General features: G+C 46.5%; 2 protein-coding genes across 2 annotated transcripts in view; both read left to right on the top strand.

Annotated features, from left to right (window-relative positions):
- The first annotated feature begins 6,164 nt into the window (after positions 1–6,164).
- On the top strand, positions 6,165–7,153 carry LOC104130207 (C-C motif chemokine 4-like). The gene is made up of 3 exons (XM_009643229.2): positions 6,165–6,341; positions 6,578–6,686; positions 6,871–7,153. The coding sequence occupies exons 1-3, from the start codon at positions 6,233–6,235 to the stop codon at positions 7,031–7,033; spliced, it is 381 nt and encodes a 126-aa protein (XP_009641524.1). The 5' UTR covers positions 6,165–6,232; the 3' UTR covers positions 7,034–7,153.
- A 6,780-nt stretch (positions 7,154–13,933) lies between these two features.
- The window catches only part of LRPAP1 (LDL receptor related protein associated protein 1), a 12,388-nt gene continuing 12,296 nt past the window's right edge, over positions 13,934–14,025 (top strand). Inside the window, exon 1 of the mRNA XM_035898650.1 lies at positions 13,934–14,020. Within this exon, the coding sequence (XP_035754543.1) occupies positions 13,944–14,020 (77 nt within the window). The 5' untranslated portion in view covers positions 13,934–13,943. The remainder of the gene's footprint in view (positions 14,021–14,025) is intronic.

The raw sequence follows: 14,025 nt of genomic DNA, 5'->3' as shown, positions 1-14,025 counted from the left end.
CTCCTTTTATACTCTAAAGTGTTTATGCCAGAGCTTGTAATATTCTAAAATGCCAAGCCATCTCTGAAGGCTGCTCACCAAAAATTCAATCCCCCCCATATAACAGTAACTTGAAATGTAGTGCTGCTTCTCTTCAAGAGTTCTGATTACAAATATGCCAGAAAAAAAATGTTTTCTCTATGTCTCAACAGATATAAAAAAAGATACTGAGCCGCATCCAAATAATGCAGAACTGTGACATACGACTCTTCCTTGTGCATCTAGGAAAAGAGTGCCAGAAGCTCAAGTAAGTTTTGAAAGGTATAGATATTCATGGTAAAGTTTAAAAGCTATACATGCAATGGAGGAGGAATGGGAGGAAAATAAAGGGATGCAAGCATGTATTATGCAGGTATACTTAGAAAGTTGTGAAGTGAACACCAAAGGAAAAAATGAAGGAAGCACATGAAGGTAAGTAAACAAGGAATGACATAGCCAAAGCAAGATGGCAAGGGGAAGAAGAAGCAAGAGAGGCAGAGACGATTCAAGGTGGCAGCCCAGCCAAACATGAACATACACATGCACTTGCCCAGTACTAGAGACCTCCTGTTGCCACATCTCACAGTGCCAGCCAGCAGCCTAGGAGCCATCAGGATTGCTGTACTACAGTTTTGTGCCAGAAACAGGGATCAAGTTAAACTGCAACACTTCTAAGAAGTCCTTAACTAAATTTCTGGCAAAAGAGGACACAGTTACTCTGACAGAAAACTGATGTAAAGGAGCACATATGTCACGTTTGTTTCTATACTGCACTGCTGAAGTCCAGAAAGGATCATTCAGGAGGAACAGGGTTACAATTAATTATTTGTAATAGTTTTATGAGAGAAAAATATAGCACTTAAATATATGGTATTCAAGGACATGACACTTGGCACTTTTCAGAAACCATTTTGTTATTTCATGTTCTGTTTCATTAAACTGCTCTTGAAATTTTTATTGAACTAGATCCAGCAATTCATTGCACTGATGGGCTTCATCTCAGAGAGGAGCTGCATTTCACTGGCAATGAGATACCTGTTAGCAATTTGTTTGCTTATTTTACATTCATTGTTTATTTTATAATAAGAATTTAAAGCCCAGATTCTATTAAAAATTACCTATATACTTAATATTAAACATGCAAGTAGTCTCACAACAGTAAAGTCCATGCTGGTACCAGGATTATAAAACAAAGATGGTTTCTGGGATTGTGAGTGCTTGAGAAACCACCTCATTTCATATTTTGAACTTACTCAGTACCTAAACTCTGTCTCATTGAAACAAGTCAAGATTTCATCTACAAAATCCTTATTATCCCCTCCACACTTATGAAGAAAGAAAGAGCCTATAAAAAAAAGTATTGGGAATTGGATAAAAAGAAAAGCTGGATTCACCACAGCAGCCAGAAGTCACCTCAAGCTGTAGGTCAGGAGCACTAAAACAAACAGCCAAGAATGTCAGAAAGTGCTTTGTTTCTTCCCAAAACAAGTCAAGGTTCACTTTAATCAGCCACGAAGATCATGTCTAGAAGGGCAGAATTCATGAGCTGGTTTTCATACACTTGTCTTTGGCATCAGCCTTAAACAGTTTAACAAAGGAAGTATTTTCACTAAGAAATAGCAATAGAAAGCTGTTACCACTTATGAGAATTAACTGCTCTAGAGAGATGTTTTGCAATAATATTATACCAACATTTGCTTTTTTCTTTCACTAAAATTAAGTGCACAGAAGAAAGAGCCCATTTTATAGGAACACATATCTAAAAATAAATTCCAAGCTGGTTAGTTCTCTCTGACGAGTAATTCACATTAAGGACAGAGGTAAGAAGTTAACGTAATAACAAACATTTCCCCAGTTCATCTTTTCAGCATGTTATGCAATTAATTTTCTTCAGTTTGACACTATTTAACGTTCTGCTTGAATGTACAGAATTAAAACCAAGGGAAATAAAGAAGCTATTTCAGAAAAAGAAAACAGTTACATAGCTTAATGTTTAAATGGATAAAATTATATATAAAAACCCCCAGAAACAAACAAAAACCCAGCTTCATCCACCCTACAACAGAGTAGTTTTCCTATTATTCAGACTTGGAACAAAGGAGACCTAAAACTTCTGATGCTGCAAAAGGGTACATTATCTGGTTTGCTTGGACAGGGAACTGCGAGTCACCCATGCAGAGAATCATGGAGACAGATGCTGCAATGGACACTGCTTCTCTGAGCTGAAAATTGAGTTTGCACAGAGAAGGAAGGTTGACAATGATGTCTCAGGTACAGCTGTAAGCCTCTGGGCCGTTTGGGGAATGAGCGTGTAAAGTGCTTTTAAGACAACTATGACTTTCCATCACAGTGAGCCAATGCCGACTCCTTAAGGGAATATCAGAGGAATCCAGGTCCTGTTAGCCCTCATGAAGTAGTCAAAATTGATGTCTAAAAGCTGACTCTGACCTTGGTCTGAGATTTACAGAACAGCACACAGTGAAGGAACAGGCTTAATCCCTTGACAAACAGGATTGTGTCGTTGATGAGAGATTTCAGCTCAGTCCAGATACTTATATCTGACTGTTTTGTCCTGGAAAGCCTAAAGCACACCAGAATAAATGCTCCTTAATTTAGGGTGAATTAGAGTTAACGAACTATATATCTTTGAAAATGATTGTATAAGATCCAAAATGATGCTTTCTTTTCTGTTACTAAAAGAAAAGAAGAAACAGGATCCCTCCATGTTTACAAAACCATACTGAGAGGCAGAGACCAGACACAGAGAATGTTTTGTGTCACCAACCAAGGAAAGACAATCAGGCATCTCCAAAGCCATCTTGATTTGGAAGGTTCCTGTGCTATCAATTCCTGACTGTCCTGGTTTGGGCTGGGATAGGTTTAATTTTCTTCCTAGTAGCTGGCATAGTGCTGTGTTTTGGATTTAGGATGAGAAGAATGTTGATAACACCCTGATGGTTTAGTTGTTGCTGAGCAGGGCTTACACCAGCCAAGGACTTTTCAGCTTCCCCTGCTCTGCCAGGGGCTCAAGAAGCTGGGAGGGGGCCCAGCCAGGGCAGCTGACCCCAGCTGGCCCAAGGGCTATCCCAGACCATAGGCAGGCTGGGCATCAGTCAGTGGGTGGTGAGCAATTGCGTTGTGCACTTGTTTTGTATATTCTGTATATTCTATTACCATTATTGTTATAGTTATTATTTTCTTTTATTAAACTGTCTTTATCTCAGCCCATAGGTTTCACTTTTTTTCTGATTCTCTCCCCCATCCCACTGAGGGAGGAGAGGAGTGAGCGAGTGACTGGGTGATGCTTAGTTGCTGGCTGGGGTTAAACCACAACAGTGACATTAACCCGTGAGTGTTTTACCAGCATGGAACTGGGGCTTTATAAGGCCAAAAAGATTTTAAACTATTGGGACCTAATGAGAAATATAAATAAAATCCTGCAGATGCAAGTAGAGCCAGAAGGATTATACATAGTGTTAAGATACATTTGTGGCTCTTCACAAGATCAGGCTGTAGCTAACTGCTGTGATATGTACCATAAGAAGCTTTGGTTTGCTGCCACTATTAAAGTGGGAAACACAGATGCTTTCAAGCCAGTTTTGCTTTCCCATCACATTCTTTACACTTCTTTGGGACCAAATCTTGTCATTTAGGGAACCTGCATACTCTCTTGCAGAACAAGACAGCTGATTTTAACCCATGGATGGAGGATCTCCACTTATCTTAGATCAATCTTGGCTAAATGTTATTATTTAACACACAAAACAAAGGGGAAAAGTCAAGATGTTCAGGAGGGTGAAATCTAGTGCAGTTACCACCAAAACGGTATTATTTAGCCACTGTCAAAAATAGACTATATACCAGGACTGATGTTGGTATCAAAATGTGGTATCTCAGATGAAGCTACTGGCAAACCTTGACTATTTGGAGATCCATTTATATATTCTTCTATTTTTATTCTGTAATATTTAATAACCGTAAAGTTGTGAGGTTGTTATAGATATAAGGCTGACTCCTAAAAAAAACCAAAACCACCACCCCAAAATCCAGAAAGTAGAAGATGCTAGACTTCATAGATGAGAGCAGAACTGTACAGAAATCTGCAACTGGGGCAACTTTTGAATTAGATAGTACCTCAGCTTATTTTTCTTGTTTGTCGCTGCATTCTTTAGAAAAGCATTGTATTATTGCTTCTTCCAAATGGATAAGGAAGGAAAAGTTCGTCTTTGATTGAGCAGCTGTCCAAGATACCTGCTATGATAGGGTTATTTTGCTGCAGCACTAAATAGTGCTGCGATGTAAATTAATCTTCTTCTAAATGAGGAAAAGCATCGTTATATCACAGATATAATAGGTGCCAGATAACTAATCTTAATCAAGAAATTTAGGATTCATAATCGCTTGTCATTCTCAAATCTTTCAATGAGTTCTGTACTGCATCTTTCTGAATGGGACTATAACTATACATATATATTATATCCAAGAACCAATTATTATTGCTTTTATAGTTTGGACACACTGGTCCAATTTAGATAAGCACAAAGAATCTATTTATTATATTATCTCAATGAAGATAAAATGTCAGTCAAAGGGCAGCTTCTATCTTAACTAAAAGGGAGCATGACCTCAAAAGTAGCCAACAAACAAACAAACAAAACCCCCCAATGTATTCTCAAAATTACTTGCCTGCCCTACACAGAAATGTCCTAAAATTATTTAAATTAGAACAGAAAGACAAGTGCACATGTACTTCTTACCAGGACAGACAAGAAAGGGAGCGTTTAAGGAGATGGTTAGTGGTCATTTACCATTAGTGTTAGGTTAAAGAGGAGCAGTAGGACATAATTTCTTGCCCAGTATGCCGTTGGATGTTCTCAGCAGAGACAAGAGTATATTATATTGAAGCAATTAAATCAATTTTGGAACACTTATGGGTCACCTAGTTCAGGCTTCAGCTTGTGCTGTTATCCAGTTAAATATTTAGGAAAATACTAGTTTATGATTTGGATATATTGTTGGGATACTGCAGACTTACAAAACCAAGGATGAAATCAGGGTCTGCAGATACTAATAGGTATTTTTATTTTTTGGTCTCTATAGTGCTCCAGAGATTATGTTTACGGTTCTGTTAAATATGTGCAAGACCCTTCCATGTTTTTAAATATAGAGAAGTAGGCAGAAAATTAGCAGAATTCAAGTTACTCAGACCACAACAGCATGGAGTGGGGTGTCGACTGTAAAATATACTAATGGATTTCTTTTTTTTTAATAGATCCAGGTTTACCATAATAGTAGTTAGGACTTTCTTATAGTATATATTATTCTTTGGGAAATTAAACATCTGTAATTTCATTTCACTGGTGGATTATGCATCTCTGCAAAACTCAAGATCAGTGAGGAGGGATAATGGATATGTTTAGTTTGTATTTAAGGCTCCAGCTGGGGTTAATTTTAAGGACAGGAGTAAGAACAAAGAGAACTGGAAAAGTAGAACTTGCATTATTTGTGGATCTTCTGACCTGAAGAACCAAAGAATCATAGATTCATAGAATTGTTTAGGTTGGAAAAGACCTTTAAGATCATCAAGTCCAACCGTTCACCTAGCACTGCCAAGTCCACCACTAAACCATGTCCCTAAGCACCTCGTCCACCCGTCTTTTAAATACCTCCAGGGATGGGAACTCAACCGCTTCCCTGGGCAACCCATTCCAATGCGTGACAACCCTTTCAGGGAAGAAATTTTCCTCATATCCAATCGAACCTCTCCTAAATAGCAGAACTGGAGGTTGTTTTCTCTCGTCCTATCACTTGTTACCTGGGAAAAGAGACCAACCCCCACCTCGTTACAACCTCCTTTCAGGCAGCTGTAGAGGGTGATAAGGTCTCCCCTCAGCCTCCTCTTCTCCAGGCTGAACAACCCCAGTTCCCTCAGCTGCTCCTTGTAAGACTTGTTCTCTCTTGAATCTGAAAGTCACAGTCCCATGCCTGGTGCTTCCCCTTCTGTGGTTTCTTAATCTTCTCCAGCTCAGCAAAACTGGGCGATCTTGATGTAATTTCCCTGGTATCATGCACTCATTTTCTTTCCTGCGCCCACCCAGCAGTCGGGGGATAAAAGGAGAGCAGAGGCAGCAGGGGCTGAGCATCGTGCAGAGGAGAGCCCAGCAGCCACCGCAGCTCCAGCCCTGCTCTTGGTTCCCTCGGCCCCTGCAGCACCATGAAGGTCCCTGCAGCCACCCTGACTGCCCTGCTCCTTGTGACCATCTGCTCCCCAGCTGAGGCCCATCGTGATGACTCCAACATTGGTGCACCTACACAGAAGAAAGGTTTGCTGTTCCTCCCCGGGACAGAACCCCATCCCCATTGATGGGACTCTCATGTCCATGGGGAAGGCTGGGAGTGGGTGGTCATCACCAGTGCTGGGACTCAGCCTCAGGGATAGAGGCTTCCAGGGTGTGTCCCCAGGGGATACAGTACAGGTGATGGCAAATCCCCTGGGAGCCCCAGGCAGAGCCTCTGCTGCAGTGTGGGGTCTCACTGGAGCTGTCTTTCTGCCCCACAGCCACTGCCCCCACCTTCTGCTGCTTCAGCTACATGGTACGCATGATCCCACGCAGATCCATCGCCTCTGCCTACATGACCAGCAACATTTGCCCCCAGCCAGCGGTGATGTAAGTGCCCAACACTGCCAGGGGTCTGGGTGTGACAGCCAAGGCAAGGCCCCAAGCGTGTCGAAGGGTGGACAGCAAGGGGAAAGGGGCATGGCCAGGGACACCTGGGGCACTGCCAGTGGGACCCAGCGCAGGCACCCCGCTGACCTGACTGAGTGCCCCAATGTTGGTTTTCTCCCGGCAGCCTGGTCACCAGGAAAGGGAGGGAGGTGTGCGCGGACCCCCAGATGCCCTGGGTGCAGGCATATCTGAAGCACATCCCGATCATGGAGCACCAACACTTCCCTGCTGACACCCCACTGCAGCAGGCTCGGTCCCCGGCACCAGACACACAGCAGAGTGCTTGAGCTGCACCCTTCTTCAACAGGAAAATTTATTCTCATTGGCATACATTTGTTAAACTGAATTTTCTTTGCTAAGGAAGTGAAAATACAAAAGTGATTTAAAAGGTATCAACATGTCTGGTAATGAGGAGTCGGGATTTTTGATGCCTAAATAAAGTGTTTAGATTTTCAAACCCTTTGGATGTCTCTGAAGTCCCTGTTGGAGCCCAAACATGAGAGAAGGGGCCCACAGGGACCCCCTTGCCCTCCCCATGCCCTGGTTTCACTGCTCCCCCAGGCAGGGTGGCCTCAGCCCCATGGCAGGTCCCGCAGTACTTCCCTCTCCCCAGCCCGGGCTCAGGTCCTGCTCCCCAGCATGACCCAGACACCCCCGTGTGCACCAGCGTCTCACCTGGGGGTTGCCCCCTGCTCAGGGCTCTCCTTACACAGCATGTGCAGAGCTGAATCACAAGACCCCCGGACCGGGCAGCCCCACTGAGCATCCACTGCCAGATCAGTAATGTGTTTGCCTCAAACACTGGAGGATCACAATGGTCTTCAACCAAACCAATGTCCCCACACCCAGCTATCTCCTTCACTACAGCCCCTTGCAGTGATGGAGCTGAGGTCCTGGCACTGCAGGATGCTGCAGCCCCCACACACTGTCCCACAGAGCTGCTGGAGGAGCAGGCAGGACCCTCCTGTGCACCTCTCTGCCCCCCAAATGAAGCGTCAGTTCCCCAAGGAGGAAGGTGAGCACAGAACAGCCCCTCAGGCAGCTGCCAGAGGGGATTTTGGCCAGAGCCCAGCTCTACAAGCAGAGGTCCCCATGCCGTGGGAACGTGCTCTGGTCTCTCCCCCATCCCGCTCCCAGCATCACCCCCACTGGCACCCCAGCACGATGCTGGGGGTGACGGTGCCACTGTTCCCCAGCAGTGTGCTGGCTGTGCTAGTGGACTGACTGAGACTCAAGGTCATTGGGCAGTTCTGCCAGCATGACAGGCTCTGCATCTACAAGAACTTTCTGGTGAGTCCCCAGGGCTCTACACGCCCCAGTCCCCAGCCCCACACTGCCAATAGCCCCGGGCACACCCCCTCTTTTCTGCTCTTGCAGTACCACGCCAGTGGGTTGAGCCAGAGAGGGGCTGAGGAAGAGGGCTTCTACAGCTTCCTTTTCCCCAACATCTGGCAGGAGCTGAAGCGGGTGGCACAGAAGTTGAGGCCGGGGAAAACGTGTTCCCACCATGGTCCCCATGTCCCCTGGCTGGCACTGCACATCAAGCAACCCCCCAGGGATGCTCTGGCAGCTGTCTGCAATAACTCACCAGATCCTCGTTTATCCAAAAAGGCCCATCTCTGCAGAAATTGGGGATTTTGAGAGGGTACATGGCTCTATCAGTGGGCCGGTGTTACTGGCCAGGTGGCCCACTGAAATGTCATGAGGCCGTGCTGGGCGAGGGCTGACCAGGTTCCCCAGGGTCATGGAGGCACTGATGCCAGCTGCCTCTGTGCTCCCCCCAGAGGTGCTGTATCTGCCGGCTGTGGGGCATCTCAGTCACCCGCCAGGGCTGGAAATGCCCCCAAAACTTCTACTTCCCCTGCAGCAGCAAGCGATGCTGCATCTCCCAGCTTTTCGGGGAGTTCAAGTGACTGCAGCCACCCCACAGGGCCGGAGCTGGGGCCAGGGAGGACTGGGGCTGAGCTGTCACCTCTGTCCCGCAGGTCCTTTTGCTGGAAGCACCGGCCAGTGCAGCGGGTGCAGGCAGTGCAGCAGGAGCAGACCCCTTGCCTCATCTGCTAGGAGGCGGTGACAGGGTGGCCCTGCTAGGACACTCTGGTCTGTCCCACCTGCGCCAGTTCCTGGTTCCACCACCACTGCATCCAGGTAGGTGGCATTGCCCCCAGCCCGACATCACCCCTGTCATCACCCCATCGCCCAGCTCCAGGGGAGCAAGTGGGACCCCCCTGCACTGACCCCGGCACCAGGCACCGCACTCTGCCCTGCACCACTTCTGCTGCCTGCTCTTCCAGGACATGCAGACCTTCCAGGTGGAGATGTTTCAGCTCAACATCAAAATCCCTGGCAGGTGGGTGCCCTCCCCGCTGCCTTCCTCCTGCTCCGCAATGGATGGCCCCCTCCTGCCTCCCCAGGAGCTGGCAGGGGTTCCTTCTCACCCCAGGGGCTGAGCGCTCACCAGCTCCTGCAGGGAGGCTGCCTGGGAGGAGGACGGAGCCTTCGATGACCGTTACCGGTGGCGCAGCTCCTGTGACATCCTCCAGTGCCTGTGCCCAGCGGATGGGAGCAGTCAGAGGAGAAGGGGTGAATGCGGGTGGCCCTGGTCCCCGCAGCCCCAGTGAGGACCTTTATAGTGGCTTTCCAGTACTTAAAAGGGGCCTACAGGAAAGATGGGTAGGGGCTCTTGATCAGGGAGTGTAGTGATAGGACAAGGGGTGACAGTTTAAACTGAAAGAGGGTAGATATAGAGTAGATATTAGGAAGATACTATTTCCTGAGAGGGCGGTGAGGCACTGGAACAGGTTGCCCAGAGAAGATGTGGGTGCCCCCTCTCTGGAAGTGTTCAAGGCCAGGTTGGATAGGGCTTTGAGCAGCCTGGTCTAGTGGAAGGTGTCCCTGCCCATGGCAGGGGGGTTGGAACTGGGTGATCTTGAAGGTCCATTCCAACACAAACCATTCTAGGATTCTATGACTGGACCCTGTTGCCCTGCTCCAGGGCTAGAGCAGTGGTCTCAGACTGAAGCCTGGCCTGCCGCTCTCCCCATCCCCAGGATGAACAGGCAATTTACACCTCTCTGTCTAAGGATTTTAGTTTTGGCTGTGGTCTGCAGCCTTTTGACAGGCAAGTTGTTGCAATTACTGCTTGCCCACTTCTTCCCTAGCAGGATAACTTCATTCACTGGCTTAGCCCAAAAAACCCCAAATACACCGGTGTCAGGGAGGAGATAGGGCATTAAGAGTAGGAACTGGAGGGAGGAGAGGATTCTGATGGCACCCACTGAGATCAGCTCATTGCAGCCTTGCAGATGAAACCTCGAGGAGACCGTACCATGACTGAAATCCCAGAGGGTAATTCCCAAATGTCCCCACCAATGCACACTCAGAAAGAAAGCTGCAAAGCTTGCTACTTCCTCCTTTTTCTTCCTTTTCTGGCCTTGCCCTGATTTTCCTCAGGTTATGGAGCTTTGTGCCTCAGCCTGGCTCTTGACCAGTGGGGTCGTTGCAGCAGCCGCAGGGTTGGTGTCGCAGGGGTTTGGGCTCTGGCCAGTCCCTGCCAGGCACCCAAATGGAATCTGAAACCTGCCACGACTGGTGCTTCCCCTTCTGTGGTTTCCTTGCCTGCTCCAGCTCAGCAAAACTGGGTGATCCTGACGTACTTTCCTTGGTATGATGCACTCATTTTCTTTCCTTGAGGGAAGGAAAAGGCACCCTGGGAAACATCTAACACATCACGTTCCAGCTGGGGCAGAATTTTGACCAAGGTTATTGTTTGCAAAATGTTCACAGGCATCACTTCAGTACACCCTCAGCAGTGTCCTGGGGGGGCCAAGTGAAGGCATATTTGGACAAAGCCAGCAGCACCCTTGCAAACCTGCCACGCTTATCCTACCTGCCCTGCATTTGGCTGGCTAGGCTCAGCCTGTGGACCATATTGCTAGGGTAGAAGATGGAGATGAGAAAGGCCACAACTGCTCTCATTTGAAACGCTGGGCAGTCTCTATCACTCACAAAAAGTTTTAGATGTATATAGAACATGTGAAGGTGCAAATTCAATGGGGAACTGGTTTTGGTAAAACTGAGGCCAGAGGCAGCTGGTTCAGCTCTTTCACTGACTCTCAAAGGAAAAGATCTCCTGACGCTGTACGCAGAAGAATGTAATTTAAATTGCATCCAAGCCTCTCGGCATAAGCTGCAAAGTCCTCCTCTCTTCTATTCTACCAGGAACCCTGCATTGTTTCATAAGTGCCATTAGACTTTCTTCTGTCTTTCTGTTAACTAAGACTTTCTGTGGTCTCTTTACTGCTTTTCAATGTCATCCTCATTCCAAATTTCTCTAATTATGTTTTTCAAGAGAGCAGAGGGCAGAAGACAGACTTTGAATGTGGTCTATGCCATGTTTTGTTAATTTACTTTTTTTTAATAAGGATAATAAAGAATGAATATACAAAAAGCAATGGTCCATCAACTCAGCTACAGCCCTCTTGGAACAATGCAGACAATAGAGTCCACGATAGATTAACACTTCCACTGTTTATATCAGTTTTGGCACAGTCCCAGGGATTCAGCTGAGCTGCTTCTCAACTGCGCTAGGGAAAAATGAAGGGAGAATTTGACCCAAAGTGCACAGGAAAGGGAAACGATGGAGTTGATTTCCCATTACGTCTAGATATAAGGAAAAAATTCTTTACAATGAGGGTGGTAAACCACTGGAACAGGTTGCCCAGAGAGGTAGTGGAGGCCCCATCCCTGGAAACATTCAAGGCCAGGTTGGATGGGGCTCTGAGCAACCTGATCTAGTTGGCGGTGTCCCTGCTGACTGCAGGGGGGTTGGACTCGATGACCTCTAGTGGTCCCTTCCAACCCAAAACATTCTATGATTCTATGATTCTATGATAACAATGCAGACAATAGAGTCCACGATAGATTAACACTTCCACTGTTTATATCAGTTTTGGCACAGTCCCAGGGATTCAGCTGAGCTGCTTCTCAACTGCGCTAGGGAAAAATGAAGGGAGAATTTGACCCAAAGTGCACAGGAAAGGGAAACGATGGAGTTGATTTCCCATTACGTCCCACTGCATGTTTCTTATTTATGCTAAGGTGCACTCTGTGACGAGTTTGGCCTCATCAACACCAACATAAATCCAAAGTCTCTACACAGAAGTCCATAGCGTTATTTTGGCCTTTTATTTGTAGGAGTGAAGCACTTGGGCCAGGACATACAGAACAATACCAAGCGGTGGTCACTTGACACAGATGTAAGGGCACTGGAGAAAGAGATCCAACAAGCCAGCATAAGCAAACTAGTGGTGCTGCATCCCTTACTTGTTTCTAAAAATTTTCCCAGTGTAGCTCAAAAACGCAAGCCATAAAGTTACGCACAAATACACTTAAAACAAGAAAAGAAGTAGGAACCTGTAAGAGTTTATGTAGCACGGAGGTTGAATTTATTTGCAGAGAGCCTGAAAACTCAGTAATACTTCAAATGACAGACAAGACAAAACAATCTCTTCCAAAATGACTCAACAATACATATATACACTGTAATAATCAGACTAAAACCAGCTCTAAATCCTAAAATTGATGTGGAGAGCTCTGCAAGATTTGGATAAGGCTGATGGGCTTGTTTTCCCATCATCATTTCGCTATACTTCAATGTATACTTCAATGCTCACTTCAACGGGTCTTCAATGTAATGTATATTGCAATACTTTTGCCCACTTCTGCAATTTAGTCTTATAGCAACAGCTTCTAGGTTCATATGACTGAGAAGCTCTGCATTGGCTTCGGAAAATGTGGAAGAGAAAAGGCAAGACATTTATATTGCTTACAAGGCAAAAATAAGAGCCCAGTAAAAATCCTCCTCAAGGCACTGTTTTCAGAAATCTCATTATAGTTTAGGCTTTTTTTTGTTTTGTTTTCATAGGACTGATTTATAATGCATGAAGGCTTGGTGTTGACAGTACTACAGAGCTACACTTTAATTTGCTCAAGGTCACACATGAGATCTGAGGTGAATTTATGAAGTGAATTTTTGCCTCCACCACCACCAGCTAGGCTCAGGAAAGTAACCCCATCACTACCTTGCAAAACAAACTCAACACAGAAATGCCCAACTACGCCCTGGACTACACAAGATTTGCAGTGTGCAGAAGAGGATTCATCAAGAAGACAAGAGAAGGAACAGCTTTCTTCACCACCTTTCCCTCAGAAACACCCACATGGAGTGTGCTCTGCATCTCCTGCAATTCTTTCATAGCAGCATTCAATTTCAGTGGATTTTTTTTAAAACCGGGGGGGATATATGCCAACCCTGGATTAAATATCAGGCTTTTTCACAGCATCATGGTTTTTTTCTTAACATATTCCCATATTAACTGTATTCCCATTGCCTACTGCACTTCTTGGCTGCCTACCTGAGGAAGAAGCACTGCGAAGGGAGGTCGGGGCTGTGCGGAACGGGGCACTCGTGCCCAAGAGCTGCACTCTCAGTGCACTCCACCAAACTCGGGGCCATTCCCATAGTTCACCCCTCAATTACAACCCAATCTACTCATTAATTACTTTTCTCACAATCCTCCTTCTTCCCACACATCAAACCCTATGTGCTGTCCTGGGCAGAGGTACCCTCCACTACCACCTCCAAGGGAGGACAGAGTCCTTCTTCCCCTCACAGGGAGTAATGGGGAACTCGTCCCTTCCTGAGCTGCCTTTTCTTTTTCTGTACGCTTTTGAATATTGCGCCAGTACCTGAGAACTTTTGTTTGATCAAAGGGGTGGTGTTTAAACCCATCGTGTCCCCTTTTCCTCACACAGCTGATAGCAACACACCTCACTGAAGGACACACAGGGTGCAGGAGAGCGCTCACGGTAGTTACTACAAGCTACAAAAAAACCCCACTCAAAAACTGCCACATTCATCATATTTTCACATTTTGTGAAGCAAACACTCAGGAGAACGACACGAAGCCGCTTGAAGAGAAACAGCCCAAACCAAACTCTTCTCACGCTGCCCAGACCCCAAACTAGACACTACATTTTCGACCTAAGCTAAATTTTCAGCACGTCTTCCTACACAAACCGCCCTTTCCCCCGCCGAGGAGGGCACGGACCCCGCACCTCAGCGGCCGCCCCGGGGGCCTGAAGGCGGGACGCCGCACGGCATCTCGGGATCTGTAGTTCCCCGCCCAGCGCGACATGGCGGCGGTGCCGTCTCTGCTGGCTCTCGGTGCCGCGCTCCTCCTTGCCCCTGGGGTGCCGGCCCGCAAGCCCTCCGGGG

The sequence above is a fragment of the Egretta garzetta genome, unplaced genomic scaffold, assembly GCF_000687185.1.
Source record: "Egretta garzetta isolate BGI_Z169 unplaced genomic scaffold, ASM68718v1 scaffold107, whole genome shotgun sequence".
NCBI classification, from domain to species: Eukaryota; Metazoa; Chordata; class Aves; order Pelecaniformes; family Ardeidae; genus Egretta; species Egretta garzetta.
The sequence above is the reverse complement of the archived record's forward strand: the minus strand, read 5'-3'. Positions and strand labels throughout refer to the sequence as shown.